Here is a 21,472-nt window from a genome sequence, read left to right on the forward strand (position 1 = left end):
AGCGTTCCTATTTGATGACATTGCAAGAGATGGAGAGAAGGAGGCAGAGAGTGGCAAGGGGCAGGTTGGGAAAGAAATTGATTGATTTGAGGAAAGAAGTTCTATTTTCAAAACTGCAAATCTGTCACATCAATTTTAATAGTCTTAGTTTTCAGGGTGTCCGTATGGCTCAGTCAGTGAAGCATCTGCCTTTGGCTCAGGTCAAGATCTTGGGGTCCTGGGATCGAGCCCAGCGTTGAGACTTTCCGCTGAGCAGTGAGTCTGCTTCTCTCTCTGCCTTTGAGATCTCTCTTGTTTTTGCTCTCTCTCTCTCTCTTTCTCTAATAAATAAATAAATAAATAAATAAAATCTTTAAAAAAATAGTCTGAGTTTTCCGTGAACTGACCATACCTCATATCTTCTCAGGGATCTGCCTTCTCTCCCTGTGCTCCAAATTCCTGAAATGCTTATGAGAGGATGGGTGACACGTATGTGGGCCACTCCACCAAAAGATGCATTGCCTGACCATGGTTTAGGCATCTCTGAATTGGATTTTACTTTCTTAGGAATCGGCAATATGGGTGAGTTTCTGGTGTAAAAATGCACAGGACAATTAAAGAGATGATTTTATTCTAATTACTGCAAGGGGGAAAATGCACTCTCGTCAGGGAGGGATGAATGTCTCAAAGGAAAAAAGAGGGTCTGGGGTTTTGTCAAGGCAGGTAAAGGAGAAGGTGAGGGAAGGTGAGGACAGGTCCTCCCTCTGCTGGGCAGGGGATCCTTTGAGGTTAGCTGGAGCACAGGAAGGTCAGAGGTACCTCAGCTGCTTTCTGGGAGCCAGGGGCTCAGGTGAAGTTCAGTGTTGTCGGTGAAGCCCACTCTGAAGCCCACTCTGAAGCCCACTCCTGTTCGAATCCTGCTTCCCTTACTCAGTACCCGTATGACCTTAGGCCAATTATTGAACCTCTGTGTGCCTCAGTTTGTTCATCCGTAGAATGGATGTAATAAACAGGACTCACCTCACGGAGCTGTTTTCCGGATGAAATGAGATGAAGTGTGTGATGGGCCACAGGAGATGCTCTGTAAACGTCGTTACCGTTCTGAAGTGTCCCGTGTGGAATGGGAATTAGGTGTCCAAGGAGAGACAAAACTTGTTAGCGCTCTCGTAACAGACTTTACAACAGGCAAGGAGTCCCACTCAGATAAGACAAGTCGTTTTTATGCCTCCCTAAAAAGCTGACAAGCAGAAATGCTTAATATGTACGAAATGAAATAGCTTAGAATCTTTCTTTTAAAATATTAAATTATAGGGGGTGCCTGGGTGGCTCAGTGGGTTAAAGCCTCTGCCTTTGGCTCAGGTCATGATCTCAGGGTCCTGGGATCCAGCCCCGCATCGGGCTCTCTGCTCAGCAGGGAGCCTGCTTCCTCCCCTCTCTCTCTCTGCCTGCCTCTCTGCCTACTTGTGATCTCTGTCTGTCAAATAAATAAATAAAATATTAAAAATAAAATACTAAATTATAAATTCAGTTAGTTTAAAATCTTTATGTGTATATATACATATATATGTAGTTTATACACATATATACATATATATGTATATATATATATGTATGTATGTTTCATTTATATACAGTGGACCACTGGGATTTGTTTAAATGAATAGTTTTAAATGATGTCCCATCATTATTTCATTTTGGGGGATGTTAGTCTTTCTTTAAAAATGTCTTGTGGCTGATTTAAATAGTAAAATTAAAGTTAATTTCATTTTAAGGAAATAGCTTTTCTTTCTTTCTTTCTTTCTTTCTTTCTTTCTTTCTTTCTTTCTTTCTCTTTCTAGCGGCATATTTACTAAATAGTCCACCTTTCAGCATTAGGTCTTAATACTTCCATGGGTTTGTGGAAAGCTAATTCATGACCTTGAAGTAGTAGCAGGTTCAGAGACTTGTCAGCAGATTCTCCTGTCTTCACTGTCACTGAGGTAATGACAATGAGGTAATGTCAATGTCAATGAGGTAATGGGACAATAGGAACGTGTTCTGTTACTGAAGTTCCTGAAATGACCTGCACGTTCTTTAATAGTCAGCTGCGCTAAACAGGGTTTCTTTTTTCTGAAAGAGCATGCGAGGAAGTTATCCTGTGCCCCATTTTGAATGGTATTTTCTGCTCTCTTTTCTTTTCTTGTTCGTTTAATTTAATTTTATTTTTTCAGTATTCCAAGATTGTTTTCATTTTCAACGCGGATAGGATATGCCGCTCTTTCTAAAGGAAGCCGTTCCTGTTAGGGAAAATATTCTTCTACTGATGCCCAGGAAAGTCCCAAGAGAATCCGCCTCGGGTGGTGCACTGGGTGACTCCAGGCCTGTAGAGGCTGTGCCGGGGCTTCCGCAGGAACAGACCAAGGCTCCGTGTGGAAGCAGTCTCAGGCGCTTGCATCGACGTGCCTCTCCCTCGCTTCCACCTACAGATTTACTCTCCGTTTGTTGAAGTAGCAGTAGTCTCTGTGAGCCTACTACCTCGTGTCTTCTAGAAAGGTGGATTTCCTGAGCAAAGAACAAAGTCCCCTTCATTCAAAACCGCCTTCTGAGCTTTCTTGACCGAAGAGCCCGCGCAGACGCAGGTGAAAATCCGGGGACCCATGAGCCTGGACCGCTCGGAGCCTGAAGGCCAATCTTGGGGTTGGTGCAGAAGCTGAAGGTGACTGTCCCCCGCTATGCTGGGACTTCTCTAAAGGCACTGCACCTGTCAAAGAAATAGTCTTTTTGTTTTGTTGCTGTTTTAAGATTTTATTTATTTATTTATTGGGAGAGAGAGAGAGAGAGAGAGAGCATGGGAGGGGAGAGGGTCAGAGGGAGGAACAGACTCCCTGCTGAGCAGGGAGCTGGATGCGGGAATCGATAGTAGGCTCACAGAGACTACTGAGCTGAAGGCAGTCGCTTAACCAACTGAGCTACCCAGGTGCGCCTCAGAAATACTTTTTAAAATAAAATTTCAAACTATTTGTTCTTGACAAACTTCAGGTGGACATTAGAACGAGGGAAGCGTCTGTCATATGCCAGGGACAGCGGTGGGCACCTCCTATTTTCTTTATAAGAAGCCTGTGAGGGAGGGATTATATCCCCATTTTACACTTGAAATAACTTGTCCGAGATTCCGAAGCTAGGGACTGGATACACCAGATACGGATTCCCAGTTAAGGGCTCAAGAGAGATTGTCAACCAACCGAGAGGAAAGAAACTGGTTTTCATGCTCTTATTACCAAGTCATCGCCATGTCCTGCGTCAACAAAGCTGGCCTGGGGATCTTGAGAAGCACAGATCCCTAAAATGCACCCAGTCACTCTACTTAGTTTCCGCATCTCGGAAATCCTCTGAATCACAGCCCTGCTATTTACTGGGAGCTTACATACCTGCTGGGTGCTGTTTCAAGCATTTCTCATCTGGTAACTCACTTCATCTTCACAAAACCCAACGAGGTAAGCGCTATTACTGGTCTCATTTTCACAGATGAGGACACTGAAGCACAGAGAGGTTAGGTCACTTTCCTGAGTTTGCACAGCTCGTGGATACTAGAGCCAGGATTCAAATCTAGGCAGCCGGGCGCCTGGGTGGCTCAGTGGGTTAAGCCGCTGCCTTCGGCTCAGGTCATGATCTCAGGGTCCTGGGATTGAGTCCCACATCGGGCTCTCTGCTCAGCAAGAAGCCTGCTTCCCTTTCTCTCTCTCTCTGCCTGCCTCTCCGTCTACTTGTGATCTCTCTCTGTCAAATAAATAAATAAAATCTTTAAAAAAACAAAACAAAACAAAACAAAAAAACAAATCTAGGCAGCCTGGCACCGACATTCATGCTCTTAACACTGTAAGCTCAGACACCAAAACAAAATGGGCTTGGATGTTGTGTGTGTATATGAAGTGGTTTGGAGAGATTAAAGAACGTTTTAATTAATTGTCCCAAACAAAAAGAAACCTGTCAGGCTGGCTATTCAGGCTTAAGTCACTTTATAGTTATCACAGGAATTTTAAAGGAAAAATAATGAAGACAGTAAAGGATTTACCCCAGTGTAAGCACAATTATCTAGGTTCCTTTGTTTTCTGTAGTAATTAAGATGTCTTAAGGCCTTATCCAAGTCTGGAACTTTGTCATGTATTTATTTCAGGTAATGAGATGAGTAAAGGTGATGTGGAAAACACAGGTTAGAAACTGCCCTGGCCCAGTGGGTTAGAAACTGTCCTGGCCCAGCAGCTTCTAACACCATTCAAGTAAATGGTGGCCCATTTACTTGAATGGGCCACCACCCAGTGGCCCATTCAAGTAAAAGTTGGCTTGACTTGGTATGAATAATGGCAAAGATATGTGTGAGCCAGAGTGAATTTTAGATGTCTACCTGTCCCAGTGCTGTTCCAAATATTGTCAGTATGGCAGAAAGTAAAGTCCAGCTACTCTAAGGACGTACCCAGGAGTCTGGGCCCACGGATGAATCTGGTTTTTGTCCTCCAGACCTGGTGGCTCAGTCGGTTAAATGTCTGCCTTTGGCTCAGAGCATGATCTCAGGGTCCTGGGATCGAGCTCCACATCAGGCTCCTGGCTCAGCCAGGAGTCTGATTCTCCCTCTGCCCCTCACCCCACTCTCATGCTCTCTCTTTCTCTCTCTCTCTCTCAAATAAACACAATCTTAAAAAAAATGACTACTAGAAAATTTTAAATTACATATATGGCTCACATAGGTGGCTTGCATTGTATGTCTATTAGAAAGCATGGATTTCTGTACTGTACCCGGACCACAGCCATATGATATAAAATATTAGCAGGTCTGTTTTCCTGAAGAAGAAACTGAGGCATAGAGACTGCGAGGGACTCGCCCACATTATTAATGGCGGGACTGTGACTCAAACCCAGGTTGGTCACCCAGGTTAGCCACTGTATTATATTGACTCTTTAGCTTGGTTTATGAGTCAACTTTTTTCTGGGTGACTCATGTGGAGCTATGGGTTATGATGGGATTCCCCCACTAATTGGTTGCATGAGTTTGAGTGATTGTCTCAATTTCCTCGTGTCATTAGACATTAGCTTAATAAGTCTAATGAGTCGATAATGGATTACTGTTTTATGTGAATTGCTTCTTTGGCTTCACAAACTGTGAAAACAAAATTCAGTTCAACCTAACAAATATTTTTTTGGCATCATTCTGTACAAATGGGGAAAAGCCCAAATAAACACCATCAAATATGTTAATTGCTGAGAGGGAGTTAATTATGTTTGGAGCAGCCTCAGAATTAATGAGCAAAACACACTTTAAAGTCTCTATTTGTATAGAGAAGAGCAAAGCTCACTCGAAGCTTAATGAAAAACAGATATAATGTGGTTTTCAACTGATATTGATGATATAGGGGGCTCTGGATATGGTCATTTTTTCAAGTACTCCTACAACCTTTTATGCAAAGAATCGTCCAGAACTTGAATGCTTTTGAACTCAGAAAGATAAACCAATTCTAAAAATACAAGCAAGGGGAAATAAAACCTAATATCATGGTTAAATATTTCTTTTCTATTATTGTCATATTTTAATTGAACTACACTGGATGAGAATTCAAGTCCCTCCAACACACTCCAATGCTCCTTGTTTCCAGTTTTTTAGTGCGTAGAGTGATCATGATCTGAGCCCCACTTGAGAGAGCAGCCCAGCCTTTGAGGCTGTATTTGACCCTAAAAAGCTATGAAGCAGGATTTTTTGGTACATTTCTATTCAGTCACGAGACTCCCATAATCTTTGCTCAGATCTGAGTGCAAATGACAAGAAAATCAGAAGACCTCGAATCCTCTTCCTCACATAACATTGCCATGGAATTCAGACAACATCCCTGTGTCATCCAGGACTCGTCACCAGCCCTGGCTCCTTGCTTCACCCTCTGTCCCATGTGGTTGCCCTTTATTGCAAGCTAACTTGACTTTGGAGCAGGTATTGTTTCAACCTTTCACAATCCACAATGTATTCTTTGAAACTGTGTCTCAGTGCCACCTTGTAACTATTTCTCTGGCAACATTTTTTTTTTTTTTCCAACTGCAGGTGTAACATCTTGGTTAATTTTACTGTTTAATTCATGAGGCTCCTTTCTCAGTTGGGTGTGCAAGGTCCTCTCTCATTCATTCATACATCCCTTTCCTTCTCCATTCTCCACTTCTGTCCTTCTGCCTTCTCCATAAGCAACCATTCCTAAGTGCTTGAATTGTATCCTTCTCTCTGTAGGAGTTCTTGTAAAACATATATTTTTGTTCGGTGTGCATGCATTTTTAATTTATATAAATCACATTGCAGTAAAAAATCTCACTGTTTTTTCACCCAGCACCACTTTTCCAAAAGCCTAACCATGTTGCTGAGTATATGTCAGACTGTTGCGTCTAACGGATTCCTGGTTATTCGTCCATTTTTTCCATCTGCATCACAGAAATGGACACACGCACCGATAATACTGACAATGCTGTGACAAATATCCTCATATGTATCTTCCTGTATGGGATAAAATTCCTCGGGATTCCTATACCCTGCAAGGGAAGTGCTGGGTCATAAATAATGTATGTACCAGGGCCCAACCGGGAAAGCAGCAGCCACAGTAAGTAAATTTAAAGTGAGGGATTTATATGCAAGAACATGTTCCAGGGGTGATGGAAGAGAACCAAACAGAGGATATGAGCTAACCAGGAGGTGAGTAGCAGGAAAGCCCCTGCCACATCCAAACTGCAGGAATTACTTACAGCTGGAGGCATCTTCTCAAACCTACCAGCCTGCTGGGTCTCAGGGACCCGTCTGTCCATTGGACTCTCACCTTCCGAGGCCAGTTGAAATGACTATAGTCTTCATTTCCATAAGTTCTATTTGGTTCCTCTTCAAATTTATCTTTTAAAAAGTTTCTTGTACTTTGCTCATATTTCCAAATCCCTCTATTATTCCCAAAACACATGAAACATGCTTATTTTATGTACATAAACATATATATTTATACACAATCAATCTTATTTACGTATATTCTGTGTCTGAACATCCCAGTACATAAAGTCTCAGATCGGATTCTGTTCTTTGTTGTTTCTGCTGTCTTTCGGTTATCGTGCCTTGTCTCCTCGTGGATTTTATTTTGTGAGCTCATGTCCATTGTAAATTTATCTGTAGGAATGCTGTAAGAACGGGCTGGGGTACAGTGGTCTTTGTAGTCCTTCAAAGATGACTGGTAATATTTTGTAAAGATACCAAGGGTTTCCACTAGTCTATGACCACTTTATAATTTCTCAGCTTAAAGTTCTGTCGTTCAAACGTTGCCCCCCCCCCCCCCCGGATAGTACCATGAACTATTGCTGCGTATGTAGTAGAATGCTACAGAGACAGCAATTAGTCCTTGAGTGGGAAAGATGCAGTAATGGTGTTTGGCAACCCTGTCGTGGGTGTTTGAGAAATCCTATTGGGAAATAAAATGGTTACACTACCTGGCAGTCAAGCCAGAAAAGACTGCGCAGAACCTCATTATCCTCACTCTGAAATAACATCTACTCATATATGTAACGCATTTTACCCTTATGTTGCAAAAGAGACAGAGACAGAGAGAGAATGAATGAGAGATTCCCTGAGTAATGACTGTAATTTAGGTTTAGAATGTGATGAAATAAAAAGAAGTTGTCTCCTACTAGATATGGAGTCAAAGTTACTGCGTGGAGCAAATAATCAGCCTGTGAAGATGCAAAAGTCTTGAAACAGGCGGTTTCTTATTAATTCATGCAACAAACACTAAAAACCAAGACTTGAGCTGACAAGGACCAAGTCTGTTTCATTCCTCATTGCATCCCTAGTGCCTGGAATGACCATAACAGCCACTCTTTGTTGAATGAGTACCTCCTGCACGGCAGGCCCAGTACTAGGAGCAACAGATAAAACCCTTACCCTCACTCTTATGAAAAAACCCTACTTCCTCAAAGTAATAGAAGTTTGAATCTACAAGCAAATGAACTTGAAAGATACTACCAGGGATCCTGAAAACAATGAATCAGGCTCCTCATAATGACTACGTTTGTCACTTTCTCCATTAACGGACTCTTTTAAAAAAAAATTATTTATTTATTTGACAAAGAGAGACACAGCGAGAGAGGGAACACAGCAGGGGGAGTGGGAGAGGGAGAAGCAGGCTTCCCGCTGAGCAGAGAGCCCGATGGGGGGCTTGATCCCAGGACCCTGGGACCATGACCTGAGCCGAAGGCAGAGGCTTTAACCCACTGAGCCCCCCAGGCGCCCCTCCACTAATGGACTCTACTACCCCCCCCCCCCCACAACCGATATAATACTGCTCAGCAGTTGTGGGGGGATTCGGGACAGCCTGCACTGGCAAGTGCTTCACATTCATCATCTCTCTGATCTGCTCCTCACCCTTACAAGGAGATGCTATTATTTCCTCGATTTCAGACTAGAAAATCAATGGAGCTAAAAAAAAGTTTGAGTAATCGCGCCCAGGGGTGCATAATTATTAAGTAGCTGAGGGGGGATTTATCTCGGGTGGTGGGACCCCAGGGCTCTACCCCGCACAGAAAAGGCGGCTGAATACATAAAGCAAGTGAAGATGCTGGAACGAGTGTCCACGGACTCCGCGCAGCGTGAAGGGCAGCCTGCTTCCAGCTTGTGCGCTCCTCGCTTGCAGACCTAAGTCCCGCGAGCTGCCGCAGAGCTCACGGCCTTTCCTTGAGATTCGCAGACCACGGGCCTTGAGGAGCGAAGGACCAGACCTTCCCAGAAGACGAGGCCCGGCTACATTCGGGAACAGCGGCCATGGGTGCCCGCAAGTTCAGGGTCATGAAGGCAGATGACTAAGGGCCCGGGCTCGCGCAGCACCCCAGCCCCCACCCGCGCTTTCAAACTCCTCCGGCTCCACCTGGAAGGGGAAGACGGTCTTTGCGACATTAGTCCCTGTGTCCCCGAGCTGCCGGCTTCAGGCCTGAAGCAAGCCTTGCTCTCCTCCCACCGCTCGCGTCTAGCAAGACGGTGGCCTTTCCAGCTTCGGGCCGCCAAACCCGCGCGAGGAACTGGCTCTGTCCCGTGACGCCGGCCCCCGCGAGCGCCACTTCCACGGCGTCCACATGGTCCCCGGTCTCCAGAGGCGACGCTCGTTTCCTCGCGCAGAGTTCGAGGCTGAGAAGACTCTGGGCTCGAACCGACGAGGAAATCGTCCCGTGTGAGGAACCATTTAATCCAGTCAGCATCTGGGGCAGGAGAGCGCTCGCGGCTCCTTCCCTCTGGAAGCAGCGCCCCGCGCTTCAGTCCGGAGCCCTCGCGCGGCAGGCGACCTCGGCAAACCCAACACAGCCTCAGGCCGCCCACACTTGGGGCTGCGGCCCGCCCGGACCGCGGGTGAGGACGTCACGCTGGCAGCGGGTCCGGGCACAAGGGTCCAGTGACTCGGATGGGGAAGGCTCTGGAAATCAGTCAGTTCGCAGGGCGAGGCCCAGGGATTCCCAAGTCCTGCCCGACCGCCAGCAGTCGGTGTGCCTTTCCCCTCCCTTTCCACTCTTCCGTGGCCGTCCGTCCGTCCGTCCACCCGTCCACCCGTCCGTCCACCCGTCCGTCCGTCCGTCCACCCGTCCGTCCACCCATCCGTCCACCCGTCCGTCCACCCGTCCGTCCACCCGTCCGTCCGTCCGTCCACCCGTCCGTCCGTCCGTCCGTCCATCCATCCGTTCACCCGTCCGTCCACCCGTCCGTCCACCCGTCCGTCCACCCGTCCGTCCACCCATCCGTCCACCCGTCCGTCCACCCGTCCGTCCACCCGTCCGTCCGTCCGTCCGTCCATCCATCCGTCCACCCGTCCGTCCACCCGTCCGTCCACCCATCCGTCCACCCGTCCGTCCACCCGTCCGTCCACCCGTCCGTCCGACCGCGTCTTTCTCTCCTTCGACAGCCCCTTCTAGAAACCGGGCTGAGCGGAGCAGGCGTCCGGCCGGCGCGAGGCCGGGGAACGCCGGGGCGCAAGGGGGCGCCGGGGCGAACCGAGGCGAGCCGGGCGGGCGCACGGCTCCGCGGTCTCCTAGCGACGCGGGCGGCCGGAACACGCACCGCGGGAGCCGGGCTGTGCTCGCGGGGCCGGGGAGACCATGGCCGAGCCCGGGCGGCTGTGCTGGCCCGCAGCGCCCACGCGGGGGCCAGCGGGCGGGAACCGGGGGCCCCGGTAAGCGCCCCCCGGCAAGCGCATCCGGCGGGTGCCGCGTGGGGGCGCCTGCTCCGCTCGGTGCTGGGTCGGCGGGGGCGGGGCGGGGCCGGGGGCGGGAGTGGGGGAGCAGAGGGCGGGGGGGGGGGGGCGGGGAGCGGGTGGCGGGGTGGGGGTGGGGCGGCGGAGGGCGGGGAGCGCGGTGGGGGAGCAGAGGGCGGGTTGGGGGGGCGGGGTGGGGGTGGGGCGGCGGAGGGCGGGGAGCGCGGTGGGGGAGCAGAGGGCGGGTGCGGGGGCGCGGACGGCGGGGAGGGCGGCTGGAGGTCCCCCCCGCCTTCCCTCCGCGGCTGCTCGGCCGCTGCACGGTTGTCACAGAAAACCACCGGCTGACGCTGCGGTCTCGAAGCACGAGTTCCCCGCGGCGGCCTCCGGAGCAAGCGGACTGACTAACCCGCTCCGGGCGGGGGACCGAGGCCCCCGGAGTGCTTGGTCTCCCGCCGCCCTTCTCCGGGTTAGTCCGGGTCTGGGGCCTTTGCACCCCCCACCCCGCGCTTGTGCCTGTGGCCGAACCGGGCTTGTGTCTGGGGTGGGGGAGCCCAGGCGCTGGGGCGCTCTGCTGCCTGTTGAACGGCTGGCGTCACCCTCGCAGGGCAGACACCCGAGGCTTTTTGTCTTCGCGGATTCCTTGAGCTATTTTTTTTTTTTAAGATTTTATTTATTTATTTGACAGAGAGAGATCACAAGCAGGCAGAGAGGCAGGCAGAGAGAGAGAGGAGGAAGCAGGCTCCCTGCTGAGCAGAGAGCCCGATGCGTGGCTCGATCCCAGGACCCCGAGATCATGACCTGAGCCGAAGGCAGAGGCTTAACCCACTGAGCCACCCAGGCGCCCTCCTTGAGCTATTTTTGAGCCGGAATTCGGCTGCTGGGACGCGGCCCGACGTGGCGGCGGATTTCAAGGTGTAGAACCGCAGAGGCTGAGTCAAGGCCAGCAGCTCCCCTTGTTTGCCTAGCGACCTTGCAGGAGCTACTGCTCCTTCCGGCTCAGTTTGCTCGGCTGTGAAATGGGAACAACAAAATGAACCAGCGTTAGAGGACTTTTGTGAGGATTAACCGACGTGTCATCCGTAAAGCTTATACTGCATACATTTTAGCAATTAAAAGGCCTTCTGGAAATCCTTTTTCCCCACATTTTCAAAGTTCTTGTTTTGAAATAATTGCAGACTTAAAGAAGTTGCAAAAACAGTACAGAGGTCCCATGGACCCTTCCCCCAGCTGCTTCCAGCGAACTAGCCTAGGTAACTGCCGCACATTACGGAAGCAGGAAATGCGCACTGACACAATGTATTAGTTGGACCACAGACCGTGCTGGGGTTTCACCCGCTCTTGCTTGCTGTTGTGGGTGTATAAACTTCCATAAATTTTGTCACGTGTATTCATCAAGGAACAAAAAAACTGTCTCAACACAAGGCACCTACTCCTTGCAACCCCTTTGTCAGCACTCCTTCCCCACCCCCAACCTCTGGCAGCCAATGTACTTCATTTCCATAATTCTGTTCTTTTGGGGATGTTAGATAAATAGGATAATACAGTATAAAACTTTTTGAGATGAGCTTTTTTTCCGCACTCAGCATAAAGCCCTTGAGATCCATCCAGCCATCATATTAGTAGTTTGTCCATTTAAAAAATATATTTATTTATTTCAGAGAGAGAGCATGGAGGTGGGGAGCAGAGGCAGAGGGAGAAGCAGACTCCCTGCTGAGCAGGAAGCCTGATGCAGAACTCCCAGGACCCTGAGATCATGACCTTAGCCCAAGGATGACACTTAATTGACTGAGCCACCCAGGTGTCCCAGTAGTTCGTTCATTTTTGTTGCTAGTACGGATATGCCACCGTTTTTTACTCATTTGACCTATTGAAGGATATGCAGGTGTTTCTAGTTTTTGGTTGTTGCTATCAACATTTGTGTACAGGTTTTTATACAAACATAGGTTTTCATTTCTTTAGGATAAATGACCAATACTCTTGTAATTCTTACAGATGGAGATATTGATCCATGTAGCATATGCTAATGACTGTGAAAATAGTGAATGTTTAGGGGGAAAAAGTGTCCAGTTTGGTTCTCTGGGCCAAGCAAACATTTTCATAGACTTAACAAAACACAGAGGGAAGTTTATTAGCTATGAGAGGCAAGCGCGGCAGTGGGCAGGCCTCCAGCTCTAGTGGATGCTTGTTCATCTCTCAGAACTCAGTTTCTTCATTTAGAGGGGAGGAGGTGGACTAGATTTCCTTCAGGTCCTGTCAGCTCAACATTCTATGAGACTGGAACTAGCTGCCAGGCTGTCCCCACTTTTGAGTGATGTAACTGTCCCAGAGCAAAAATATCAGTCATCAGATTTGATTTCATGAAGTGCTTGGATGTCTGAGTTAGTTGTAAATGTGTGGAAAATAAACTTTGTAAAGGTGTCTAATATTATAGAAGGTTGCTTGCTAGTAGGTCATGCTGAATGGGTCATCAAATGTTAAGGTTAGATGTAACTTCAACACCCTGCTGTCCAGCTCCTTAAGAGTGATTTGTTTGTTTCAATGAGCAACTTTTTGTACCCTTTCATCTAGATCTTCATAGTAGAGCTGGTTTAAGCCCACACACACACATATGCACACACAGCAAGCAAGAAGTTTCTAGGACTCATAAGGAAAGAATAGGAATTAAACTGGAACCTCTTAAAAATGCCTTGTGCCTGCAGGGTTGAATGCAACATGGAGTAAATTTGGTATAAAGAGTGTTACAGATGAAAGGGTCCTGGAGGTGAAGAGGCTTCAGGGAAAGACACCAATAATATAGAAATATCTGTCTAAGGAAGTGATGTATTAAGATAATGAGTGACCTGCCCTTAAACTGCTCAGGTTCCAAGTCCTGACTTAGGCAATAATTAGATTATCTAGGAACTAGTCTCATTTTCCTTCCATCAGCTGCTTCCATCTCATAGTCATACCCTAACATCTCAGTGCAGACAGGGGCCTGGTGGGTAAGGAAACTGGGGGAAGCAGACTGGGTAGAATAAGGCAGTAGGGAAGGGTGGAGACTGTGACTAAGAGAGCCTAGGACTTGTCTATAGAGGGCAACCATTATACCAATTGGTGGCTCCATGGAAAGATGGACCCAGTGTTCCCAGAGAACCTGATTTTTGCTCTAGATTATGTATGTGAGCTTTTTTCTATGTCGGAAGCTCTAGTGTAGGGCTTAAACACTTTTCTCGGGAGTCACACCACCTGGATTAAAATCCCCCCTCTACCACTTATTAGCTATGGGATCTCTCACAAGGGTTTGTTCTGTTCCAAACTCCTTTGAGCCTCGATTTCCTTATCTATGAGTGGGAATAAATGCTAGTACTCAGTACCTACTTCATTGGATTGTTATGAGATTTAGGTAAGTTCATGCATGTAAAACATTTAGAACATGCCTGTTATATAAGAAGTCCTTGATATATGTTAACTGTTCTAATTCTTATTCAAAGAGAAAAGGGACCAGATGACAGGTCTGTAGGCCCCATGCTGCCCATGGACAGCCAGTTTGAAAACTTTGACCCTTTGAGTTTAGGGAGTTAGCTGCGGCCCACAGAGATTAAATGAAGTGCCAAGGTCATTCAGCCAGTTAAGGGTGAGTGGTCACTGGGATGCAAGTTCTTCCCCCCTGCACTGTGGTCCTTTAAAGGATTAGAAAAAGTCCCCAGAGGGGTTGCAACTTATGACAAAGAGAATGGGTAAATGAACCTGGTGGTAATAACATTAGATTTACACCTAGTGGCATGGATGGGCCTTTATAATATGGTGCTTGGCAAATCAGTAAGAAGTGTAATGGTCCCATTTATGTAAATGAAGAAAAAATGCACATACAAGAACGATACAGATATTACAAGGTGGGTAGAAGTGAGAGGGTACATTTCAAATCTCTGAGAGGGGTTTTGCCTGTGCAGGGAGAGCAGTGAGCATGGGATGCGGGCTAGCAGCCTAAAGCAAACAGGAGAGGGGCCTTCATAGGCCAGAGATGGTGGGCCGCGAACTAGGAATCTGATTAGCTCTCCCCTTCCACGAACCCCTCCTCCCCTACCTCACCCCCTCAAGAAAGGTGGAGGCCAACCTCCTTCCAACCTCTGTCTCCCGCCCCAACCCCTGTGGTGCATGCTGTCTTCCAGGTGCGAAGAGCGTCTACCTTCCCAGGGCTTCATAAAGACCAGGCACCGGCCGCCGCGCCCCCCCGCCCTGGACGGCCTGCGGTGGACGTTCGTGAAGAAGGGCCTGGATGACTTCCGGAGGGGCTGCCCGCCGTGCGAGGCTCTGCTCACTCGGGGTCCTCAGGAGGCCTTTCTCCCCCAGATCCGTCCCCCAGCTCGCCAACCCGTCCCAAAGAAGCCGCAGCACAGGTTGCCCAAGGGAGCAGCCCCGTTTCCCGAGCTGTCACCTGCGCAGCGGGCGCGGGGGGCCTTCCTGGCAGACGTGGAAGCCCAGCGGACCCCACACCCTTTGGCTCTCTACCCTCATCTGGGAGAGGACATGCCCGTCGAGGTGACCTCCTGACCTAGGGCTGTGGGAAGGCCTCCAGAGGAATCCCCCTTAGACGTGGGGGAGCTCCTTTGAGGGGTGACGTGTTTGCGGGGTTGGGGGGACAAGTGAGTGCGCCCCAGGGGGCTGGCGCAGCCTTCCTTGCTCCCGGGAAGGACACTGGCAGCAACATACTGGCCACTCCCTGTGTTTGCTCTGAAGCCACACAACTTCGAAAGGTCTAGTAAACCAGAAACATTCGACGTCTTCACCCCGAAGTTCTACCAGCCTGCTTCGCCTGGGCCTTTTTGAGGGCAGGAGCCACCGGGGACATCGTCAGTCTTGCTTCTGTTCCTTTAGCCTGGTGTCGGGAGGTGTCGTGGCACTTAGCTCTCAGATGGGGTGGGGGCCCCGGGGAGCCCGCAAGGTTCTGGGGAGACTGACCACATGGTCAGGCTGGGTTTGGATGGCGGCTTCAGTACGCCCCGGGTCCCGGGCTGCCTTTGACTCTGAGCTCCGGAATCCTTAGCCTGTGGCTCCCGTTCCTGTATCCCAGGGCACTTCCAGGCCTCCAGGCATCCAGTCTGTCTTTCAAACGAGAGGGGGAAGGGGGCCAAGGTTAAAGGGTCCGGGCCAGTGGACTGTCTTTTAATTAGACAAATGACAACCTTCGTGGCAAACATCTCATTCCTCTGACCACTTCTAGCTGCTGTGGGACACTAGAAAATGGAGTTTCTTGGTTGGGCATTGAGACGGAAAACAGAATCTGGAATATAATTCTGTTAGATTTAAGGAAAAAGGCGGAATGGATATTGGGCAGCGAGCTTACAGGGCCTGCTGCCCTGCCCATGCCCTGCTCCCTAGGTCACTCTGTGCGCCTGACTTCTCTGCAAAGCCCTCCCATGGCCCTTTCTTAGTCAGAGTCAAGTCCTCGCCATGGTCTGAAAGGCCCTGTGTGCCTGTCTGCTCTCTGCCCCACCCCTGCTCCGCTCCCCCTCCAGCCTCACCTCTGCTCTCACCCCGCCCTGGCCGTGCTGACCTCCTGGCTGCTCCGTGAACTTAAACAAGCATGTCCAGTTCTGGTCTCCCTTCCAACACCTTCCGACACCTGCCCCTACACGTCTGTCTGGCTCACTCCTTCACGTCCTTCAGATCCTTGCTCAGATGTCTCATAAAATAACACTTCCCTTCTGCCCCATCCTCCAGCTGTCGTTGTGACCTATTTTTCGTCATAGCTCTTGTCGCCCCTGGGCTCCTTGCTGGAGTAGAATCTCTAGAAGGGCGGGGACTTCATCGGCATCTTTCACTGTGTTCCACTAATACCTGCCATGGGGTAGACCCTCAGTAAGGATTTGTGCAAAATGAATGAATGAATAAGTGATTAGCAGCAGAAGAGTCTGCAGAAAGGACAAACCAGAATTTCTAATCAATTTTCCGCTTGGGGCTTTCCTCCTCTGCCTCCTACAGGCCAGAGCTTCGGAGCCCATGACAAGCAGATTATTTCCACTTACCCCCAGATGGCACTTGGGATTGTGGCCCTTATTTCCATGTCTGACCTCACCAGAGAGGTGTGTTGGCTTCTTTCCGAGGCGGGATCTCTTCTTATGGTACCATGATGGCCACCAGCTGCTCCAGATTGAAATTCTGCCAAGAAAAAGAACACCTCTTTTTGCACGCTTCCAGCAAAATCCCATCGCCTAGTTCCCATGGGTAAAACCTGGATTATGTGCCTGTTGCTAACCAGTCACCATGGTCTCAATTATCCTGGTCTGCCTGTGGAGCAAGGATGGGGTCCAAGAAAAATCTAGACACTGTTATGTATGGGAGGAAGTTAAAAGCAAAAACTCTCTGGAGGCACTTGGCTCAGTCGGGCAGTGAGGGACTGGGGTAGGCCCAGGGGCACTATTCCGTCTGGAGGAGATGGAACGTAGCACAACAGCCGATCCCTAATATCTAGGTGGGGGACACCTACCCATAGGCCCAGCCCAGGACTCGCACAGAAACCGATGAACGGCTTAACCGCTGGAAAAGCAACGCAAAGGGGCATGTTGGTCTGTTCTGCTTTAGAATCCAGGGGCCTCCTCTCTCTCTCTTTTTTTTTTTTTTTTTTTGGCACATTTGTCTTCTCTCCAAAGCTGTTTTCTGTTTGCAGCTCTTATTAAAGGTGCTGGAAGTGCTGGATCCCGACAGGAAACTGGAGGACACGTGGGCTTATTGTCAGGGTGTCAGGAAGAGAGCAAAGGAACCAGCCAAACTTTTAAGAAAACTTTCCACCCAAGTCGACCCGGGCCTGTAAGTATTGTCCTTAACCCCGTGCTGGTTCTGTCACCCGACGAAACGTTCGAGGACTTCCCTTCTCAAAGCTCCTTTTGAATAATTTCGAGGAACAAAATAACTTAAGTTCCCAAGGAGAAGGCAAAGAAGCCTTGGGTGTTCCCATGAGTAGTGTTTATTTCAGAAATGGATGTGAATTACCCAGCAATAGACCCGACACGGGTACATGACTCTAGGACAGCAGTTTGAGAAGAGGAAAACTGCAGAAAACCTGGCTAACGGGCCCACAGCGACTGAATGATCTATGTCAGAAGCCTTTTACTCAACGTGATTGGGACCAGTAGTTGGCCGGAAAGCAAACCAAAACAGAAAGATGAACACAGGGACTTATGCAGAATGATATCAAGTCCTTGAAGCATTTCACTTTACTCTAAAACGTAACAGTACATTCACTTGCTCAGTCTTTTTATGTCAAGCCTTTTTTGGAGTCTGTGCCTGCTTGAAGTTCCCAGTCATCATTTTTGCCTAAACTACACCAGGAACTCTACCTTCATTAACCCATTTCCAAAGCACTAAGCTTAATTTTCATAGAAACCTTCTTCTTTTGTATCACACTCTTATATTCCCAGTTCACATAATTAATCTGAAATGTTAATGTGATGATAAGTATGCTACACAAAAATAGATTCGGGGACGCTGGGGTGACTCAGTCGGTTAAGCATCTGACTTCAGCTCAGGTCCTGGGATCAGGCCCCTAATGGGCTGTGCAGGGAACTAGCTTCTCCTTCTGTCTGCCCCTCCTCCCACAACCCATGGCTTGGTCTCTCTTTTTCTCTCTCTTAAATAAATAAATAAAATATGAAAAAAATAGTTTTGGGGTACAAATTTGACTTGTGAATTTAGATGATGTCACTGTTTGGCCCTTAGGAGTGTGGGTGAAGGAGAGAGAAGCTGATCCACAGCCCCCAGACCACTTACAGAGGACCCAGGCCCATGGTCAGGGTGTGTGGAAGGGGCCACGTTAGAGCTTTTATTCAATTATACATGTTTGTTGACGTGAGACACAAGGTGACAGGAACCCAACTATCCTGGCCCCTTCATAGAATTGGGAAAAAGAACTGGGCACACTCATCTCAGCTCTGTCCTTCTTCCAGTAGGAAGCAAAATGGCGCATGGGAAACACAAATCCTGTCTGCTCTTCCCTTCCTGAGGGGACCCCCGGCCTGGCCCAGCACCACTGGAGCCTGCTGGGTGCCGGGACAGTCTGCCTATTTCTGGGTTTCAGTGACCAGGTCCTTTGGACCTAAATCCATGTGCTCCAACGTGGTTGTTGTCAGCAATAATATTTTGGCTTTCATCTTTGCTCTTTGTATTGTTTTGCTCAGAACCGGGGGTTGGGGGGAGGGAGAGGAGAGTTATAAGTAGGGATCCCCTTGGAGAGCCCAGCAGAGTGGGTCACTGTGGCCCTATGAACATCTTCAAATTTTTTGATCCTCAGCGAACTGTTAGCTGGTTCTCTTTCTGTAGAACGAAACGAAACGAAATAACGGTACTTGCTGAGTACCTGCTATGGGTCATAGACAATGCTAGGCTCTGAGGACATAATGGTAAACAGATTAGGACCCTGTCCTCATGGTGATTACAGCACGGTGTGGAAGGGAGCAGTGAATACATACAGAAAGTATGCATCTTAGTTCACAAAGCCGTATGTTTATAAAACACCACTTTTCTCTTTTTTTCTATTTACGTCTGACCCCAAACCCTCATCCCAGTGAGCAGCAAACCAGTCATGGTCATCATTTGTACTATAAGAAAGCGGGATAGGTCCCCAGTAATTGCAGGACTAAATTTCAATATCTTTCTGGTCTTTGGGACTCTTCTCTCCATTCTCGCTGTTTGTGGTACACCCTGTGCGTCCCCTGTCCCTTCCCATGTCACCCACAATGTCGAGTATAATCAGTGCAACAAGCTTGGGCTTCCACCAGAGAGATGTTCTGCCTTTAACAGTAGGCAGTTTCCCTGGTCAACCCTGAAAAAATCTTCAGGAAAAGAAATTAAAAAGCAAATGTGTTGTCTACTTAGAAGGAGAAAAGATAATAGTATAGAGGAAGTGAGCAAAACTAATATCTTAATAAATTATCATCACAAAATGAATGTGTAATTGCCTAATGGCAAGGTTTTCCGTCAGTGTAGTCTTAGCACATTCTGTTAGCATGTCCTTGCTCGTGCCTGCTGTGTAAAATAACATGAATCTGGTGGCTTAAAACAACAGAAATTTATTATCCCACAGTTCTGGAGGCCAGAGTCCAAAATCAGTATTACTGTGCCGAAATCTAAGTGTCAGCAGGGCCATGTTCCTTCCAGAAGCTCTAGGAAAGAACGCACTCCTTGCTTCCTCAAGCTTCTGGTGGCTATGGGCCTTCCACGGCTGTGGCCATGTCACTCCAATCTTCGTGGTCAAAATCTTCAAATCTCTCTGCTCTGTTTTCACATTCCCTTCTCCTGTGTGTGTGTGTGTGTGTGTGTGTGTGTGTGTGTGTGAGAAATCTCCCTCTGCACTTCTCTTACAAGGACACTTGTGATGGCATTTAGGACCCACCCAGATAATTCAAGATAATCTCCCCATCTGAAGTTCCTTAAATTAATCATATGTATAGAGATGATTTTTCAAGTAAAGTAACATTTACAGGTTACAAGGATTAGCACCTGATCCCTTTAAGGGTCATCATCAGCTTACCACAGCATGAGGTAATATCTCCCATCTTTAAAATAACTTTTATTGAGCACAGGGTCTCTCCTTTCCTTTAGCGCAAAATCCATGAAAGAGGTGTCCATACTTACTTCCTCTTCTTTCTTTAACTCATCAGCGCTCCAATGGATCTGCCCTTGGTCATGGTCGCCATTAACTTCTCAGTGATCATAGTGCTTGATGGGCCAATTGTAGTTGACACAATTGATCATGTCCTCTTTCTTGAAACACTTTTGGTTTTTTTTTTTGTTCACTTGGCCTCAGGTCACCTCTCATTCTTGGCTCTCGTCCCCCTTCAATGATCTTTTCCTAGTCTTCCTTTGCTGGTCCCTCCTCATCTGCTTTTTAACCTTGAAGTACATCGGACTCGGTCGTCTACTGAGCTGACCTCCCCTTGCCCAGCTTTATATGGATGTTCAACATTTGCCCTTGAATCTACCCTTGTCATCTCAAACTCAACAAGTCCACACTGAACTCTTGATTTCTTCCCCAAACCTACTCACCCTTCTATCTTCTCCAGATCATTAAATAGCAACTCCATTCTTCCAGTTACTTTCGAAACTGCCAACAAATCTTAATGACTTTACCTTTGAAATATATCAGTCATACCTACTGTATGACTGTTGCTCTGTTCCAAGATCCCACCATCTCTTATCTGAATTATTGTCATAGTTTACTCACTGGTCTCGTAACCTCCACCCAACATAGCCCCGCTCTCTGCCCCAGTCTATTTGTCACACAGTAGGTAAAATGATTCTTTTAAAAATGTAAGTCAGCCTCATTCCTCTACTCAAAATTCTCCAGTTAAGGTAGAGCACAGGGAATTTAGTCAGTGGTATTATAACAGCCTCACAGGGTGGCAGATGGCAGCTACACCTGTGGTGAGCCCCGCGTAACATGCAGACTTGTCGGACCCCTGGGTTGAAACTCAGGTGACATCATGGGTCAAGCACACCTCAATTGCACAAACATACTGCAACATCCATATCATGGCCATAAATGCTATGTTTTTCATTTAAAAAATTCTCCAATTACTTGCTTATTCAGAGTAAAATCCAAAGTCTTACAGTTGCCTGTAATGGCTCTTACGATCAGGCCCCCTTACCCATCAGGCCTCACTCTCTGCTACTCTGTCCTTTGGTCTCACCCCTCCAGTCACACGAGCCTCTCTGCTGTGCCTCGACCACGCTCAGCACACTCATGCCTTGGCTCCTTTGTACATGTTTTTTTCTGTCTGGGTCTGCAGTTTGATATCTGCTTGGTTTGATCCATTTCTTCTTTGGGGTCCCTGGTCAACTATCACTTTGGTAGCGAGGCCTTCTCTGTAGAAATAAAAAGCCCCCGGTCAACACTGTCCATGCCTCCTACCCTGTTTTATTTTTCTTTATTTTCTTTATATTTTTATTTTTCTTTGTATCACCTGGCATAGGCTTACCTCTTTCCCATCTGTTTCAATCTTAAGTTCTATGAGGACAGGGTTTAAACTTTATTTACAGCTGAATCCTAATGCCCGGAGCTGTGCCTGGTACTTAGCTGGTGTTTAATAAATGTTTGTTGAATGGATGGATGGATGAATTAATATATGGGTGCTCTGAATAAAAGGTACAGGGTACTGGGAAGGAAGTGTGGGTTCTGGGGACAGCCTGGGAACACCTCCCTGAAGAAGGGATATGTATGTCAAAACATAAGGGAGATGAGGGAATGCAGAAGGCATTGCAGTCAGATGGTGCAACATGTGCAAAGGCCCTGTGGCTGAAGGGAG

General features: G+C 48.0%; 1 protein-coding gene across 1 annotated transcript in view; it reads left to right on the plus strand.

Annotated features, from left to right (window-relative positions):
- The first annotated feature begins 10,001 nt into the window (after positions 1–10,001).
- Positions 10,002–21,472, plus strand: part of FAM47E (family with sequence similarity 47 member E) — a 36,189-nt gene continuing 24,718 nt past the window's right edge. Inside the window, exons 1-3 of the mRNA XM_047719577.1 lie at positions 10,002–10,169; positions 14,342–14,711; positions 16,840–16,979. Coding sequence (XP_047575533.1) covers positions 10,096–10,169; positions 14,342–14,711; positions 16,840–16,979 — 584 coding nt within the window. The 5' untranslated portion in view covers positions 10,002–10,095. The remainder of the gene's footprint in view (positions 10,170–14,341; positions 14,712–16,839; positions 16,980–21,472) is intronic.

The sequence above is a fragment of the Lutra lutra genome, chromosome 2 (assembly GCF_902655055.1).
Source record: "Lutra lutra chromosome 2, mLutLut1.2, whole genome shotgun sequence".
Lineage (NCBI taxonomy): Eukaryota > Metazoa > Chordata > Mammalia > Carnivora > Mustelidae > Lutra > Lutra lutra.